Source organism: Martes martes (assembly GCF_963455335.1).
Source record: "Martes martes genome assembly, chromosome: 12".
NCBI lineage: Eukaryota > Metazoa > Chordata > Mammalia > Carnivora > Mustelidae > Martes > Martes martes.
Window position 1 is genome coordinate 41,768,607 of NC_137900.1, and position 20,267 is coordinate 41,788,873.

At 37.3% G+C, this 20,267-nt stretch overlaps 1 protein-coding gene across 1 annotated transcript in view; it reads right to left on the reverse strand.

The window, feature by feature from the left end:
* The window catches only part of MPDZ (multiple PDZ domain crumbs cell polarity complex component), a 156,602-nt gene that overhangs the window by 38,015 nt on the left and 98,320 nt on the right, over positions 1-20,267 (reverse strand). Inside the window, exons 22-24 of the mRNA XM_080819599.1 lie at positions 14,872-14,976; positions 11,222-11,314; positions 2,011-2,188 (exon numbers count right to left, since the gene is read on the reverse strand). Of these exons, the coding sequence (XP_080675725.1) occupies positions 2,011-2,188; positions 11,222-11,314; positions 14,872-14,976 (376 nt within the window). The remainder of the gene's footprint in view (positions 1-2,010; positions 2,189-11,221; positions 11,315-14,871; positions 14,977-20,267) is intronic.

Here is a 20,267-nt window from a genome sequence, read left to right on the forward strand (position 1 = left end):
GAGTAGACACAATTCTGGAAAAGAAAATTAATTAGATCTCTGCATAGAACATTATCACCTTTAAAAGAATTACATGCATTTAATTGAAAATTTCTCTTAGATTGACACTTAGGTAATGTAATATGCATGTCAGTATGTATTAAAAATGGCTTTCACTTTTTGTAGAACGAAAGTTAGTATAATAATAAATAATAGAAGTTAGTCTACTATATATTTCATTTGTAGAAACATTTAATAGGACATTAAATATGTTTGCTCAAGTCCAAAGAACCCTATACTCAGAATGGAATACTTTGCAGGTCTCGACTCATCTAGCCTAAATACTTTTTCAGAAACTTGGAGAGACAGGTTTCAGAATCCCCAGGATTATGGAGGCCCAAGGCTTGCTTACTTACTAGAAAAGCCCCCGTACATAACAGCCCTCAACAACCACTGCTAAACAGCACACAGTACTTTACTACACACAAAATCAGACTTTCTTTTCAATTTGAAAGGGATGGATGCTTTAACTCCCTCAATACCTTTAAACAACATTTTGGTGCAAACTGTGATCAATTCTTTCTAGAAATAATTATAAATATTTCTTACTTTTTCTCCTTAGGTCAAAGGTATTTAATAGTGAATTATCCATAAAATAAACCGGCCTGTGATAATCTGAAATTGGGAACAAGAGTTCTTTAAAAAGGGGCTAAGATATCCCCTAAAGAAAGGTAAGGATGCAGAGAAAGAGAACAAGCCCACCATTCTCCCTTACAAATGGTTGGAGGAAAAAACGAGACAAACAGACATGGCCCTTGTATCCTCCCAAGCCTCAATTTTCCTCCCTCTTCAGCTTTCACAGATAATCAACCAGTAAAGGACTAAATCAATACTAAAAATGTTCATTTTAAAGTTAAAATGTTGTAACCTTCACAATCAACGCATTTTAATGGTAAGTTACATGGATTTAGAAAATGAGAGACAATCACTTGTATAAAGTAAATATAATGGTCCTTATAGTAATAAAGTTATTGGTTTCTACTGAGAAGTTGTCTCTTTTGCCCGACTCTATTATCCTGACAACTTAGCAAATATGGGTCAGGTACCCTTCCTCTACCCTCTTAACTATAACTATACTTTCCCTGATCAGATAATTTATCACACTGTTCTGAAGTGACTTGATTACTTGTTAAGTCTGTCACACTTGACAGGCAGGCATGCTGCCTTGTTCACTGTGGAATGCCCAGAGCCTGTGATAGCATCTGGAATGCAATAGCTGCTCCAGGAATATTTGCTGAGTAAATGAGTAGTGACCATGGGAGAAAAGTCTATTTAAAATACTATACTTTGTTTTGAATTAATTTTAACAAATCAATTTTACCAAATACTTCTCTTGCATATATCAAAGTTACACATATATGAGTGTGTAAATACACACACACACACACACACACTCCTCAGTGATGAATGGACATAGCACTGAGGAAAAAGGAAGAGGGAAATATGAGCCTGGATTGTGGGGGGTGGGAGAATTTATGTAAATGATAATCAGGGTAATTAGCATAAAAGATTTACTAAAAGGACTCACTTGGAAAATAATCTTACCCAATAAAGTTAATCTACAATGAATTGATCACGACAAGCATTTCTTAAAATAAAATCACTGGAGAACTTAGCTATGATCTACATAATTCGTTCATGTATATTTAATTTCAAACAATTCAATTTTCTCCCCAGGAAATTTTCTTTGTTCTTTCAAATAGAACTTCATTATTTTAACTCAAGGCCAATGTTTTTTAAAATGGTTATATCTCCAAACATCAGTCTCTGAATCAAGATATATAATCTGTCACCATGCACTAAAGAGAAAGATTATGGATGAAATGGGACATATAAGAAAGAAATGTTTTAACCACAAACACATTTTACTTTCACATTGGGTCAAGTGACCAGTGTGAAGACGATGATTCCCTTAGTAAAGAGGATGGAACAGAGGAAGAATTTTGGCACAGAAAGCTCACTAGAGGGTACCTCTACTATTCTATCTCCAGGTTTCAAGGTTCCATTTTTGCCAGCTGGACTGTCTTCAAGAACATGTTTGATGAAAATGCCCCTCATCACTTCACCATTGCTTAGACGACTTCCCATGCCTTTTCCACCAACAATGCTGATACCCAAAGATTTGCTTGGTTCTCTCCAAAGTTCAACCCTATAAAGATATAAAAAAAAAAAATTAAACTCTTATAAGAAAGCTTATGGGGGAAAAGCCTCACAATGCTGTGTTTTGGAATGATTTTTGGATAGGAAACCAAAGGTGTAGGTAACAAAAGACAGACAAATAAGACTTCAACAAAATTAAAAACTTAAAAATACTATCAAAAAAATACTATCAATAAAGTAAAAATGTAACTCACAGAATGGGAGAAAATATTGGCAAGTCACTTTCTAGATAAGAGATTGATATTCAGAATATAAAGAGAACACCAAAAACACAACAGTAAAAAAATAATCTGATTTAAAATTGGGCAAAGGAGGGGCGTCTGGGTAGCTCAGTGGGTTAAAGCCTCTGTCTTCGGCTCAGGTCATGATCCCAGGGTCCTGAGATCAAGCCCCGCACTGGGCTCTCTGCTCAGTGGGAAGACTGCTTCCTCCTCTCTCTCTCTCTCTGCCTGCCTCTCTGCCTACTTGTGATCTCTGTCTGTCAAAAAAATAGAATTTTTTTTTTAAAATGGGCAAAGGAATTAAACAGACATTTCTCCCAAGAAGATAATCAAATGGACCATAAGCACATGAAAAGATGTTCACTTCACTAATCATTAGCAAAATTCAAATCAAAACCATAATGGGATACGTACCCCATACCCACTGGGATGGCTACTATCAAAACAAAAAAAACAAAAAAAAAACAAAACCAAAACAAAAAACAAAAAACAGATACCTGGGTAACTCAGTTGTTTAAGCGTCTGCCTTTGGCTCAGGTCATGATCCCAGGATCCTGGGATCAAGACCTGCATTAGGTTCTTTGCTCAGCAGGGGGCCTACTACTCCCTCTCCCTCTCTCCCTGCTCATGCTCTCATGCTCTCTCTGTCTCTCTCTGTCTCTCTCTGACAAATAAATAAATAAAAATCTTTAAAAAAAAAAAAAAAGAAAAGAAAAAAGGAAAAGAAGTGTTGGCAAGGAGAAACTGCAGAAATTGGAATCTTGCGCACTGTTGGTAGAATGTGAAATGTTGTAGCCACTATGGAGAACAGTATAGGAGTTCCTTAAAAAAAAAAAAAAAAAAAAAAATTGAAAATAGAATTGCCCTATGACTTGACAATTCCATTTCTGGGTATATACCCTCTCAAAATTACACAAAGGTTTTGAAGAAATATTCATATAGTCATATTCATAGAAAAATCATTCATAATAACCAAAGGTGTAAACAATTCAAGTGTCCATCTAAAGATGAATGGATAAACAAAATGGTATATACATACCATGGAATATTATTTAGCCTTAGAAAGGGAAAAAATTCTGATACATGCTACAACACAGATGAACCTTGAAAACATTATGTTAAGTGAAATAAGCTAGCTAAGTGAAACAAAGGACAAATACTATACAATTTCATTTATATGATGTATCTAGAATAGTCAAATCCATGGAGACAGAAAGGAGAATGGTAAAATGTTTCACGAGACAAATGAAAATGGAGATACGACATATTAGAACTTATGGGATGAAACAAAAGCAATTCTGAGAGGGAAATTGATAGCAATATACACCAACATTTAGAGACTAGAAAGATCCCAAATAAGCAATCTAACTGTATGCCCTAATAAACTAGAAAAAGAATAAACTGACTCCAAATTCGGCAGAAGGAAGGTGACAATGGGCTATGACAATATGACAATAGAAACAAATGAAATAGAGAACAAATAATAGGAAAGAGTAACCAAAACAAGAGTTGGTTCTTTGAAAAGATAAACAAAATTGACAGACCCTTAGCTACACTAACCAAGGAAAAGGACCCAAATCGAAAAAATTATGAGTGAAATTATAACTGTTAGCACAGAAATTCAAAGGATCATAAGAGGCTATTATGATTAACTATACACCAACAAACTGGTAACCTAGAAGAAATGGAAAAATTCTTAGAAACATACAACTTACTAAGATTGAATCAGGAAGAAATAGAAAATCTGAATAGACCAATAACTAGCAAGGAGATTGAATCAGTAATCAACAGTCCCCCAACAAAGAAAAGACCAGAACCAGATGGTTTCACTGGTAAATCTTACTAATCACTTAAGAAGAATAAACATCAATCTTTCTAAAACACTTCCAAAAATCAAAAAGAAAGGAACACTCCCAAACTCATTATACAAGACCAGCATTATCTTGACACTAAAACCAGAAAAGTTTACTACTAGAAAAGAAAACTACAGTACACAATATTGCTGGTGAATATGTATGCAAAAATACTCAACATTAGCAAACTGAACTCTGCAGCACATTAAAAGGACCACTCACCAAGATCAAGCGGATGTATCCCTGGGATTCAGGGATGATATCAACCAATGTGATAAATCCCATTAATAGAACAAAATAATAGAACCATATGAACATTTCAATAGAGAAAAACAGCATTTGACAAAATCTGATATGTGTTCATGATAAAAACTCAACAAATTAGGCAGAGAAAGAACATATCTCAACATAGTAAAGGCCATATCAGAATAGTTAACAACATATTCAATAGTGAAAGGATGAAAGCTTTTCCTCTAAGATTAGGAATAAGACAAAAGTGCCCACTTTTCACCACACCTATTCAACACAGTACTGTAAAGCCTAGCTAGAGCAATCAGCAAGAAAAATAAATAAAAATATCAGAATTGGAAAGGAAGAAGTAAAATGGTCTCTATTCATAGGTGACATAATTTTACATATAAACAAATCCTAAAAACTTAACCCAAAAACTGTCAGATCTAATCAATGAATTCAATAAAGTTGTGGGATGAAAAATTAAAATGCAAAAATGGCATTTCTATACACTAACAACAAAGTTTCTGGGAAAAGTTGATCTCATTTACAATAGCATAAAAATAATAAAATAGTAATACACTTAAAGAGGTGAAATATCTCTACTCTGAAAACAAGAAATTGATAAAATAAATCAAAGAAGACATAAATAAATGGAAAGGTATCCTGTGTTCAGGGGTTGGAAGAATATTGCTAAAACATGAAATATTACAAAAGCCACCTACAGATTCAATGCAATTACTATCAAATGGATTCCAGTGGCATTTTTTAAAGAAATAGAAAAAACACTGCTAAAATTTATACAAAATCACAAAAGACTCTGAATAGTCAAAGAAATCCTGAGGAAAAAAAGAACAAAGCAGAAGGCATCACACTTCCTGATTTAAAGCTGATTTAAACTATAAAGATTAAACTATAAAGTTCAATGATTTAAACTATAAAATTTTAGTCATCAGTCTAGTACTGACATAAAAACAGACACATAGACCACCAGAACAGAATCAAGAGCCCAGAAATAAACCAAGAATGTAAGGTCAACTAATATTTCATAAGGGAGGTAAGAACACTCAATGGAGAAAAGACAGTCTCTTCAGTAAATAGTGCTGGGATAACTGAATATTTCTATGTAAAAGAATGAAGGTGACCCATATTTTACACCACTCAAAAAAATTAATTTAGATTAAGGATTTAAATGCAAGTCCTGAAACCTACTGGATGGATTAAGAACTTAAATGGAAGACCTGAAAGCCACTGTGATGATATTTCTATAATATACATAAAATCAAGCCAATGTGCTATATGCCTTAAACTTACACAGTGATGTATGTTCAATTACTTTTTGATAAAACTGGGGAAAAAAAGAGGAGCGCCTGGGTGGCTCAGTGGGTTAAACCTCTGCCTTCGGCTCAGGTCAGGATCTCAGGGTCCTGGGATCGAGCCCGGCATCAGGATCTCTGCTCAGTAGGAAGTGTGCTTCCCACCCCCCCACCGCCTGCCTCTCTGCCTACTTGTGATCTTTCTCTGTGTCAAGTAAATTAAAAAAAAAAAAAAAAAAACTGGGGAAAAAAGAAAGAATGGCAGTTGCCAGGGCAGGGGGCAGAACCGGGGAATTATTTAAAATTTAATGGGTAGAGATTTTTAGTTTGTAAGATGATGTAAGTGTTCTGGAGATAGATGGTAGTGATGGTTACACAGCAATGCGAATGTTCTTAATGTCACTGATCTGCATACTTAAAAATGGTTCACATGGTTAAAAATTATAGCTAAATTTTAAAATATTCAATGTAATAAAATGTAATAAGTTAATTTTTGCCAATCTTATCAATTTATCGAAGTTTTGCCAGTAGCAAAACAAAATCGTTTTCGTTCCCCAATTACGTGTTTTATAAGGTCTGATAAACACTAATGTATTTCTGAAGCTGATTTATTACATGTAAATTCTGGACTCACACTTCAGGCTGGGACATGGACCCATATAAAAGTACCATTTTCCAGGAGCTCTAATATTGCAGACACTAAGTAATCAAGAAATTCAACAACTCCTGAACAGATGGTAACTTCTGAGCTTGGCAATCAAATCAAGGAAAAGAACATTCCTGCACACACTATGTCAGAAGCTTATCCCTATAGAAGTCTTCTTTGCCAAGGTAGACCGGGTAATTAACAGTCAGGGCATGGAAAGCAGTGGCTGACAGTATCCTACATGATCTGATTCTACCACCACCTCCCTAAACTCGGCTCCCACAGCTCCGTGCCCTCTGCTCTTCACTCCAGCGACCACAGCAACTTCTTGCTGTTCCTGAAGCTCATCAGGCCTGCTCTCCTGCTTTGGGGCATTGGTGCCTGCTACTTCCTCTGCCTTGAACGCACCTCCTCCACCCATGTAATACGCACAGACACTCACATTTAATACCTGTTCAGAGCCGTAAGAGCTATGAACGTATTAAGTTCCTGTCTTATGGGAAGACTGGCACATAAGAAGAAGGTCGTTTGCAGTGAGGTGCTGGGCTGAGAGGGAAAAAGCAGAGAAACCTAGCAGAGAGCTCTGAGATAACAAGACTGTAATCTGCTCTGTGCTGCGGGAAGGGAGACAGTGCTGGACATCAAACAGGAGAAGAAAGCATGGTCCAACATATGCCCTCAATCTGAGGAGCATTGAGGAGCTCCCAGAGGAGAGGAAAGATTGGACTAAGGACTCCTGTGTGGTGAGGGCTATCCAGTAAGAAAAGGCTGGAGATAAAAGAGCACCAGGGCTGGGGGAGATGAAGCACGTGAGGTCAGCGTTTTTTACCTTATTAGAAATCGATAATCCTAGAAACTCTATTTAGTTTGAAAGGATGTGACCATGTTCCCGAAACTTAATAATGTTTGTGTAAATAGTTAAAATCCTAGTCATCATTTTCTTTCACCCTGGGAATTCTGTGAAAGATAAGAAGCAAAATCCTCCCTTGTTTCTTAAAGCAGCTCCTGAGATAACACAGAAAAGTAAAGAAGTCAGTATATTTAGCCATTTGTAGTAAACACTTAAGAATTCAGGATACATACATAGGACTACTTAACCCTTCTCTTACAAAGGAAAAAAAATGAAAGAATGAAAGAAAATGTCTGCTAGGGTTCTTTGTAGTTAGTGTGGATTGGAAAGTGGTTCTTAAAATTTCTTAAATAATAAAAGTAATAGCAGCAAACACTCAAGAGCTTATCATGTGCTCAGCATTATTCTCTAGGTGAATACCACATACTTTCATTTAATTGTCACACCATCCCTATAGGATGGATATGCTTATTAGCCCCACTTTATAAAGGGAAGAGGTGCAGAGAGGTTACACAATCTTTGGATAACAGCCCTGTCTGACTACACGGGGTCCAGCAGAGAGCAGTGTTATCAAATACAGTGTACTCTCTGGAAGAAAGGCTATAACTTCTTGAAATCCTGGAGAAGATAACAAACACGGGACTGCCAAAACGACCACAGTGCTGAGGAACCAGACTCCCCTCACTGAACGAACACTGCAAACATTCTTTGGACAGAAAAAAGGAGACCTATAAAAGTAAAGTTTTATAGAACATGTTCAGAGTTAGTTGTCTGGGAAAATGGCAGCCTATACACGTATAAGCCTATACACGTGTAAGCCTATACACGTGTAAGCCTATACACGGGCTTACAAAAAATGAAATTCAGAAAAGCAAAGGTAAAAGGGCTCTGAGGCCAGGCTGCCTGAGCTGTGAATTGAGTCCCTGAGTTTGAGTCCTGACTTTTTGCTACTTAACAGTTGTGTGACCCTCTGCAACTTACTTAGTCTCTCTTACCTTCCTCGGCTGTGAAATGGAGCCAGTAAGTTTCTCTATAGCAGAGTTCGCTGTGAGGATTATATTAATGAATGTATGCCAAGTGCAAAATGAAGCTTTGGCATACAGCAAGCAATCTATCTTTTATCACTCTTATGATGACGACTGGGATTATGATTACTGAAGCAATGTAAGCAAGATTCAAAATTCAATCCATATGACAAGTGAGAAAATGTGCACCCCACCACCTTAACCCTGTTTGGATCATACATTGTTTATTAAGACAAGATACCATTTTCTAACTATCAGGTTGACAAAAATGTGTTGTTTCAATGATCATATGATGTGGTAACAAGGTTGTGGGGAAAAGGGAACTCTCATATATTAAGAACTGAAGTAAAAATTGGTACAGCCACCTTAAAAAAGCAAGTTGACAACTTCTGATAACATAAATAATGTATTTAAATCTATAAGCCAGGGGTGCCTGGGTGGCTCAGTCAGTTAAGTGTCTGCCTTTGGCTCACGTCATGACCCTAGGGTCCTGGGATGAAGTCCAGTATGGGGTTCCCTGCTCAGCAGGGAGTCAGCTTCTCCCTCTGTCTCTGCCTCTCCCCCTGCTTATGTGCTTCCTCTCTGTCAAATAAATAAATAAAATATTTAAAAAAAATAAATAAATCTATGAGTCAGTAGTTCCTCTTATGGATACATACCTAGATAAATTCTCATAGTTATAATATATAAGGAAATAGAGATATTCACTGCACAGAATTGTTATAGTAGCAAGTAAGTATTAAGTAGTTAAATATTGACCTGGGAATAAACTGTGGTGCATTCAGATATTGAAATTCACTGCAACAACTACACTGAATGAATGAAGTATCAACGAGACAGACATCCAAGACACTGGACTGAGCGAGAAGCAACAAGCTAGAAAGTGATACGCAGAGTATGCTACCAGTTCTGTCAATGGAAATCACATGCAAAATAAGAGTAACAGCTTATTTAAAATTTTAAAATATACACTTTGCTAAAAAATATTCTCTATTTCCACATAAAGTAAACTTTTAACAGTACAAATGAATGTCCCATCATGTTTCCCATGTTGTATAAAAGCTCTGGTTATTTTGGTAAGCATCCTCTTACTATTCTGTGAACTTTTCCCAAAAAAGTACCTTTGTTAGTGAGTGCAGGGTATCTTCTTAGGATTTCTGGAAGCTCCACCCATACTCTCTCTGTACCACCTTTAGAGATATCTCAGGCTGGTGTGAAGACTAAAATTGAAGCTAGAAGTATAAAAATCTTCCAGTTCAGAAGCTACACCCAAATTTTTCTCATAATAAAATTCCAAAGTGATTCCTGTGTCCAACATTTTCTATTTGCTTAGTTATTATAGTGATGATGGTGACCATCGACCAGGCCTACCACTGAGAATGAGTGCTCACCTATGCATCAGGAACCAGACTAAAAATTTCATGTGCATTATCACACTGAATTCTCCAAATTTAAAAGATTTTATTATCAATCCCATTTTATAGATGAGGTAACTGAGAGCTAACAGAGATTAAGAAATTTATCTTAAAAAGTGTAAAAATCAGAATTCTAACATGGCTCTTAGAGACACTAAACATTGTGCGTATTGCTTTCTAAAATCTACTTTTCCTCTAACGGCATTATTAAAATTGACAAATCTATCTTCCTCTTTGACTGTGATTTCTGTCCAACAAAATTCAAGTTTATCACTATGATCACCAACTACAAAATAATTTCATCTAACTCACTTTTGCCTTTATCCTATATAAATAAGAAACAACATAATCTATTTTCTGCCACAGATCTAGCATTTATATTCTGTTCTCAATGTGAATAATGATGTAGAGAGACCTTGATTCTTTAAGTAGGCTAAACAGCTTTTTAAGGAATTCCAATGAAAAAGTCATTTTAAACGGCTAATTGTTTTTTGTGTAAGCAACATAATATGTATTCTATACTTTGAATAGGACTCAACCTAAAAATGTTTAAACATAGCAAAGAAAATCATCAAACTGTATTACATCTATGAACAATAGAAATTTTTCTCTCTGGAGGATTTTATGTATTTATTGTAGAATAAATACTAAGTGTTTCCTAAGTGCAAGAAACCATTATGATGGTCACTTGTAGATCTGTTTAGAGGGCATAGCCAATGACAACTACTAATATTTTACACTCAATGTAAAATACCTTATATTTTTCTTTAATTATTTTGTGTGTCTCTACATCTTGCCTATCCCTAGCACATTATACTTCCTCAAAGGCAGGATTTAGGTTTGATACTTCCCTTTTATTCACAAAATCATCTGCATCCATAATCAGGACTCAGTAAATTCCTATGAAACTCAATTTGATTTTACTCAGCATGAACACAAAAATATGCCTTAGTGATGCATAGTGTTATATCTGAACATATTTAGGAAAACTATCTTTTCTACTATATATGAAACTTGTTCCAGACAGAGCATGGGTTAAAATAACTGCAGGCTGTGATAACAAGATGCTTACACACACACACACACACACACACACACACACACACACACACACACGTTTTGAATATATGTGCTACAAATGCTAGAGAAAATTTAAATTACCATTTGGTGGTAAACCCAAGATCGAGCTCTATAGAAAATATAATCCATTCCCAACTACTTATGCATAATTTTCTCTAGTTATTTGTATTTAGCCCCTAATATATGCCAAATCCTTGTATACATGTTAGTTTAGACCCTGTGTAATAACATACTGTTCTTTCCACCACACACAGGAAGAAATGGAGGGTAAGGGATATTAAAACGCCTTGCCCTATGTCAGAGTAGCAAGTTGTAATCCAGCACTAGAAACCACACCTCCCTATCTTTAAACACTGAGTAGGCAGAAGACAGAAATCATCCTTACCGCCTGGGCTGGTTCCAATTACTATATGCTGCATTTTGAAGCTCACTTTCTTCTCCCTCTCCTTCTTCCCGCTCTGGTAGTTCTGGAATGTCTCTGTTAAAAATTTACACAGTGAATACTCCAAAATCCTAGTAAAACTGTGCAAGTTTTGTCTTATATATATTTTATTATCAATTTGCTAAAAATCATAACTACTTCATATTTTCACCACCTTGGTCAATTTTACATTAAGGGGAAAAGAAAACCTGATCAAATGAAAATAAAAACCTGACACCAGAATCAATTTATCGTAAGTTAGTCTGGAGATAGCGCTGAACACTAAGATTCTTAGCTAGTCTATATCTTTCTAAGGAAACGTGGGAGAATAAGGAAAAGGAACAAGAAGGGGAAAATACCAGAATTTTAAAGAAAAATCTTCAACAAGTATTTCTTAAAAACAACATGTAAAAGGTAGAAGCACCATGTGGGTTGTAAGCTTAAATAGCCCTGGTTGATCCTTGCCTTGAAAATAAGGCAGAAATTTAGCATCTCTGTTTCCTAAGGATGGGCCAGAGTTTCCCTTCAAGAAAGGCAAAAAATGCTTCAAGTCCAACTTCAGTTCATCCAGAAAGCCCCACACTCCTTTCGGAAAGAAGTTTACGATGTCCTTGTATTTAAGGTCACTTTTCAATTCCTATAGGAATTCAGATTTTGCCAAATGCCAGGCATGTAACAAAATGTGTCCAGTATGTTAACTAACTGTACATTAAACTACAAATAACCATATCAATAAATACTTTGTTTTTCCAAAGGGATACTTTGTATCACTGAGTGACACTGTAAGGGCAATAGAGAATGGTTAAGTCAATTATGGTGAGTCCTTATGCTCTTAAACTTGGCTTTCTAAAGATGAATGTCCACATATTCCTTTGAAACACAGAAGGCTATACAAATTCTGATTTAATAAATGTTTGCAATTGATTTTTATAGAAATTTAATACTCTAAAGAAAATATACACTCAAAATATATCCATTTTCCAGCTACAGGAATACTGAACTCTGTCAAATCACACAACCTTTAGACTGAGATCAGAAGTCATAAAACCCAATAATCATCTGTGTTTGAATGTTTCACAACAAAAATCTTTGGAAAGCAACTAACTGCCCAGGCTCTCCCTGAACATGTCCTTTTTCCTTTGACCTAAATGTTAGATTTTTGCTTTTTACCTATTAAGAGAAAATCTATTTGCTAACTATACTACCCACTGTTTTATGTCTGAATTCCTCTCCTGAGCAAGTTGAGAGACAAGGTTCTGAATGAGGCTGGGATCCAACAGCCTAAGCCTGACAGTGGGACAAGACTTTTGGGAATGGACCCAAAAAAGAGATTTTATTTTATTTTCCAAAAATAGTGTTTTTAAAAAGGATGTTAAGAAGCAGACTGAGAAGGAGACAGACTGAGGGAAGCTATATCCTGAAGATGCAGGGCACAGAGGTGAACATGAGGCTAACCCTCGGGAAACAGAGCTGGAGGGAATAGGACAGAGGAAGCAAAGTATGAAATACAGATAATAATGAGAGTTTAGAATGAGTTCCTAAAATATTCAGTGACAGCTGTGGGGAGGGGGGCGGATCTTACCCATCCAAGCTCAGGGAGCTACCTGGACACACTCTCAGATACACTGGATCACATGTTCCTGTCTTTTGAGCTATAAGAAGATTAATATCCTGAATCCTCTGATACAAAACCCCCATGTTCTTCCTATGATTCTATAATCCTCGAATCCTTTCATCAACCTAGATAAGCTCCTATAAATGTGTTGGTCACCCCTCATTCATCTTAGAATGTGCTTTACAGAACTCAAGTGTTGTGTGCTCCAAAGAGCAAAATGGACCAGTTTTCCTCTCCTCAACTCACCTGGCTAAGAATGAATTAGACTTCTTTGCCTCTGTGTCTGACTGTTGACTACCAATGACATTTCTATAAACTGTAATAACTCTCTATAAACCTGCATCAAGATACCAGACACTGACACAAAGTCACACAGTAGAATAACAGAGGTAAAGTATGAACTGAGGCCATCTAACTGCAAACCTGAGCTTTTAACCTCTATGCCATGTTGCCCCATATTTTTATATGGGGCTTGTACATTTCTTTCTTTGAATCCAATGGTTAAGGACCTGGAACCTGACTGCTTATATTCTAATATTAGTTCTGCCAATTATTAAGTATGGAATTTAGACAAGTTACTGAGCCTCCGTAACATAGATTCCTCTTCTATAAAATGCAGATTGTTTTGTTTTGAGGCCTGTTACACTAAAAGCAGATACAATGAAGCAGGTGGTCACAGCATTGGACAATCCAGGCCCTTTCTGTGCTGGGAGGGAGGCACAGTGCTAAAAGTGGCTATTTCTCTATGACTTTTGAGAGCTTGTAAGGCCTTACAACTTAATAGAAATGCAATGTTACCTTGGCATAGCCTTTACACTATTTGAAGTAATATCTTAGGGGGACCCTGAAATTATTGCTTTGCTATTTTGCCAAGAAGCTACAATCATTCCATACTACTAAGCCTGAGACAGAAACTCCAGAGAGGAACATGGCTGAACTCCGTAGAGGGTGAAGTGAATACTCCTTCTCCCACAAAATTCATGAGGCCCTAAGGCCTATGACATTGTTTCCCTTTACTAAACACATAGCATACCTTTCCCTCCCCTGTCTGTATTACTGCAGTCATGAGGAAACAGAGGTGCCCTATCAAGATACCTGCAGTCACGGATACTGGGTGTTCTGGGATGTTCTCACATCCTCTACAAACAGTGTAACTCTTCTGAGAAGGCTCCAGGATGTTTGCAGAGCCACCTCTGCTCTAGCCTGCTTAAAGAGCAATCCCGTACTCAGTGGCAAATACAACTAAAAGAATGGCCCCAGGACTAAGAATGCAAAGTGTTTACTTCTCCATGGAAAAGCAATTCGACAATATTTCTTTCCCTGTGCTGGATTCAGTCAGCAGCAGCATCAAAATTCAGTTCCTCCCTTTCTTAAGGGGGGAAGAAAACCCTTTCCCTGCATTAACTGTTCTTAATACTTTATGTATCAAAAGCATTTTAAAAAGACATACGCTGTTTCCTAACATGCACATATACAAAGATGCAGCTCAACACTCTCCAAGGGTAAGAACTAACCATTAAAAATGTTTCTGAATCTGTATGCCTGTTAATAAAAAAATAAAATAAAATTTCTGCATGTGTTTGAAAACATTTATGAGAGTAGAAAAGGCACGATACAGTATCATACAAATTGTAGGCTCCAGCAAAGTAATGAAATGATTCTGAAATCTGAGGTGAATTCCCCAAACTCAGTATGTGAAGAGTACTATACAGAGTGGTGCCGCTTAAGATGATTTTCATCTCTTGGTTGGAGTTTTCATATATTTTCATATATATTCATATATTTCATATATTTCATATATTTTCATATATTTTCCCCACTATATGATACTTTCTTAAGTAATGGGGAGGCTGAGGTGAATACTTCTTTTTAAAATCTTGAAAGAAAGAAAAGGAAATCATTCTTTTCCATTGTCAGTGCTCCCTGACTCTGGCTTCAGACTCTTCTGGGAGCTCACTACATCTTTCACTCCCTGCAGCAAGCTTACTGCTTCACTTACCTGCCAGAGTATGAAGAAAAAATATCCAGAGCCATTATTCCTCCAGACTGTTGCCCCAAACTTATTTTGAACTCTTCCAAACGTTCTGCAGGCACATAAGTAATTCTGGAACAGAGCACAATCCATGAAAAAAGAAGAAGCAGCAGCAGTAGAAGGAAAGCAAAGTTTTGCCTAACAGAAAAAGATTCCAAAACACAGAAATAAAATGATCTTGTCCCTGAATCCCTACTTTTTCACACAAATCATTTAATCAGCTTACTCAGCAACTCCAAACTTGGAAAGGATAAAACATCCTATAGGCAAAAATAACAGATTAAAGTTTAAATTTTTTACCTTATGCTTTAAACAATTAAACTTTAAAATGCTGATAAACTCTATGTTTACTAATAATCATATGGGGGAGAAAAGCAGCTTTATTTCAATTTCTATATGGGAAGACTAATAGTCTTTTTAGAAAGATCTGTTAAGGGCGCCTGGGTGGCTCAGTTGGTTAAGCTACTGCCTTCAGCTCAGGTCATGATACTGGAGTCCCCGGATCGAGTCCCGCATCAGGCTCCCAGCTCCACGGGGAGTCTGCTTCTCTCTCTGACCTTCTCCTCGCTCATGCTCTCTCTCACTGTCTCTCTCTCAAATAAATAAATAAAATAAAAAAAAAAAAAAGAAAGATCCGTTAATCCTGGGGCACGTGAGTGGCTCAGTTGGTAAAGCATCTGCCAGGGTCCTGGGATCCAGGCCCTCGTGGGGCTCCCTGCTCAGCAGGAGGAAGTCTGATCTTCCCTCTCCCTCCGCCCCAACCCCAACTCGTGTTCTTTCTCTCTCTCTTTCTCAAATAATAAAATCTTAAAAAAAAAAAAAGATCTGTTAATCTCTACAAATATAAGTTCTTCCATGATACATAATTAATTATGGCCAGTAACAAGTATAAAATAATTATATGTTAGCTCTATGAAGTTATAAACCCGAAGGTCTGAAGTTAAAACTAGCATAAGTTTATGGGAAGACTCTCTTACTAATTTGTAGCAACTCCATAATAAGTTATTTTGGTTTTAGAGAAAAGCCTGATATTTACACTTGAATGGTCACTTAGTAATTAAGCAGGCACTGGCTGAATGCCTGAAATGTGGAAGGCACTGAGCAAGATGTTGACTACAGCTATAAAGTTCAGAAACTGATACTCGAAAATTCAAGTTTCCTGCTGTCCTATAAAAGACTACATAACCACTATACCTCTCTAGATCTTCAACTTAATAGTTAGGTAAGAGAAACAGTGAATTGCAATTTGGTTCAGCACACTGTGCTGAAGTATGTATCAAGTTTGTATATATCAAAATTACACAATATAAAAATCATGGAGACTATTAAACCAGCTATCCATGACTTACCCATGAAGACAATAAGTACATAAAACTTGAGCAGGGGAGGGCATGGATAAAAGGACTGTCTTTTGTGTCATAATAAAAGCTGAATTATGCCACTGGCATTAATTTACTGCATGAGGAAGACATGTAATTTCAGACATATTGGTTATTCCATAAAAAGCATTCACTCTGTAAAGTCACTTAAATTTGGCATCAGAAGACACAGCTCTGTTTGCTCATCAGATTGTAGTGGGAGGGTAAATCACCACTACCAAATCTCCACATTCTCAACCACAAGAAAGATGTCACTTTTCATGGGGCTATTGTAAGCTGAGGAGCATAAAACAAATAGAAGGCAGTGCTTTTCCAGTGCATCAGCTAGCCTGGTCACACCGGATTACTCTGTAGACTGTGGGGACCCTTGGGGAGTCTCTCTTCATGACACTTTTACCTCCAGGACCAAAAAATAAAGCAGAAAGCATAGCTCAGAGGGTTTAGGAATACACTGGGAGACAGAGTTGCATTGTAATTCTGGCCCTACTTAATTTATTCATCTATGAAAACACCTTCTCTATGGTGTTAAAAATATATTGAATAGTAAGTTTGAATTTATCCCTTCCCAAAATAATGAGTAAAAAATGTATAATACATTACGTCAGGAAGATTGATTCTATTTTATACTAAGACTAATAAAGATAAACCTAAAACTAAAAAACCTATTCAAGAAAAGTGGTATTGGGGTGCCTGGGTGTCTCAGTTGGTTAAGCGTCTGCCTATGGCACAGGTCATGGTCTCGGGGGTCTAGGATGAAGCTCCAAGTCCTCAGGCTCCCTGCTCGGCAGGGAGTCTGCTTGTCCCTCTCCTGCTGCCTCTTCCCCTGCTTGTGCTCTCTCTTGCTCTCTCTTTCCTTCTCAAATAAATGAAAAATAAAGTATTTTTTTAAAAAAGTATTATTTCTGAAGATTCAATAAAGGTAAAACATATAAAGTCAGGAAGAGGTGAAAGAAGGAAAACTAGAACACACTAGCAAAGATAATAATAATCAGTTCAAAGTATTATGTTTTTAAAATGTTTTGAAAAGGAAAAAATATTTCTATCCCAAACAATGCCAAAAATGAATTTTCCTCTATATTTGTCCCAAACTGTTTTTCCTTTTACCAAAGGTAGAGGACAGGGAGTTTTACAAATATTTTTCTGACATTTTAGACAGCAGTGAGAAAGTGGAAAGAAAGCAGCTTTTGCAAATATTTACCCCCAATACACACAGTGAGGACACCATAAGATTCCCACAATGCAACAGCACATGCAAAGCATTTCTAATACACGCCTGGTCATACAGCACACCTCCGGATCCCAGGAAGGGCACCAAAAATGAAATGTGGTCTGAATAAACACACTGAAACAGCTTCTTTGAGAGCTGTGTTAAAGATTCTTACACATAAACTAACCTCTAGTTACAAACGGAGAGGAAGGAGAAGGAACAGCATCAGTGATGCTGAAATGTGATCCGGCTACTAATCCAGAGACAGCGCCTGCACGCGCAGGCGGGATCATTCCCCACAAAGGAGCCTGAAGCTCTGTAGTTGGAAAATATGATTTTCAAATGAGTTCACAATCATCAGTGCAATGTGTACATGTAACAGTCTCATCATTGTGTTGATATTTACATTCTCATGTAAATGAAGAAAAGAAAGCCAAAATGTATACTCTGAGTCTGTATCTGGATCTATCCCTGCAACGGGAAGTTACAAAAGCATGAAATGGTTTTCACAGACAAGTTGTAACACAGCCATAATGAGCTTTTGAATCACCAATACTCACACATAAAAGGGGGCTCGATCATCAGCAGGTGCTGCAGAAAATCTAGAATGTGAAGCATACGCCGCAGCATCTTTTTACAATGGTGTTAACAAATGTCAATGTCTTGAGCGGAATGTGAGATGCATACATATGTAGTTAAAAGTGGGTGCTCCTGGGTGTTTTTTTTCCCCTTTCCACCTCCCTCCCCATCTACACCTCCCCCAGAAAAGCATCTGTTCTTTACTGGTGTCTATAGCAGTGATTATTAACAAGCATAGAAAAATGTAACTGCAATCAATCTTTTATTCCTTGATCAGGAATTCATCCCACACTTTAGGTTAAGGCAGGTGAATTCTGATTCAGCTCGGTAATTATCTGGCAGATGTTAGAAGCAGCTGCTGCTAAGCACAAAACCCTGGCTATTATTACAGAAATATAAGAGCTCCTGGCAAGGTGGAGTGAGAAGTGAAACAGAATGCATTCTGGTGAGGCTTCACATCTGGTTTTCCATACAAAATAATGAAACCTGGAACTTAAACTGGCTGTTCTTGAACTCTTGAAACTCAAATTATCTACACAGGCACGCATGAGCGCACACACACAAAGTTCCTTGCTACCTATCGCAAATGGCAGAAAAGAAATTCAGTGCCTTGTCTTCAATAAGCAATGCTTTTCCTAAAACCAATCAGTTATGTAACTGAACTATTTAGAGTCTTTTTTTAAAGTCCCCCAATACACTCCTCCACTGGCATCCCACCTTCATAACAAGACACAAAGGGGCAGAGACCCGGATGGAGCCTAGATCCAGGTAATGACTACAAAGCTTAATTGATATGGTTCCATTCAGAGTAACTGGAAGGACTCGCTTTCCTTTTGGGAGGATTATTCACACAGCTCTTAAGGTAATTCTAAACCTTCTGCTTCATAAAAGCTAGTGATAGGAAAGGGACGGGGCCAAAACATTTCCTGCAAAATGCTGCTCAGCTCCAGCCCATCTAAATGGCTATTCTTTTTTTTTATCATTTAACACCCTTTTTCTGAAAAAGGATTATATGATTAGAATTTCTACCATTTACCCCATGAGTCAAACTATAACCATCTGAATCTCAGCCTTAGTAGGACACTTGGGAAGAAATCGGTATGTTTTCTGATTCTGTTTATGAACGTGTGTGTGCGCGCGCACGCGCGCACCCACACACAGGCGAGAATATGAGAAAAAGATTGGCTAATTGATTTCCAGAGGAGGAAAAGTTGCAGGACTTTCCTTATTCAGTTTTTTAATTGAATATATTACATTTTGGGGGCGCCTGGGTGGCTCAGTCGTTAAGCGTCTGCCTTCAGCTCAGGTCAAGATCCCAGGGTCCGGGGATGGAGCCACACATCAAGCTCCCAGCTCTACTCAGCGGGGAGTATCCTTCTCCCTCCCCCACTCTCTCTGCTTGTGTCCCCTCCCTGGCTGTCTCTCTCTCTGCCAAATAAATAAAATGTTTTAAAAAATAATGATAAGATATTACATTTTGACTCCTGGGATCCCAAAGCAATAATTTACGAAGTTACCTCTGACATCCTAAAAGGTCCTGCAAAAGCTGCTGTAAGCACAGATGGGTCCATCCTGGTGCTGACTCAAGAGCGTGGGAAAACAAATAAGACAAATGACAAAAGCAACAGAAAGAAGGAAAGGAGAAAAAGGACTTTGGGAGCTTGAAAAAGCACCTGACAACTTCCCTAGAGTTGACTAGATGCCTAATTTATGCCAAATTAATGTCACAATGGTCTTATTCCTTGGCTGCTTTCTAAGTGTTGCAGTACATCAGAACTGAGGGGGACGGCTAGATAACCAAGCACTGTTTCTGGTGCACAGAGTGTCAGAAAGTGGGCAAGGGACCTGCACCAGTGCTCACAGCATAAGACATCCATATCACACAATCAATCAAATGTTCAATTACCAGGCCATGTGTGTTTTATACTACATCTACACTATGTAAGCTAAAAGGCTTGCAATAAGGGGTCCCCATGTGGGTCTATAGCCTTCATCTTTGAAGCTAGAGGAATGGACACTGATCCATAAATGATAAATAAAGCTCTTAAAGTTTCTCTGTTTTCTTAAAGGCACTGAAATTTCTAATGTACTTGGACTCACATTATTAAGGTAATTAAGGAACTGTCATAAGATGAAATGATCTATTCCATTATAAAAGTCAAAAGAGCATGAAAAATTGCAAAAGCCTGTTAAAGAAA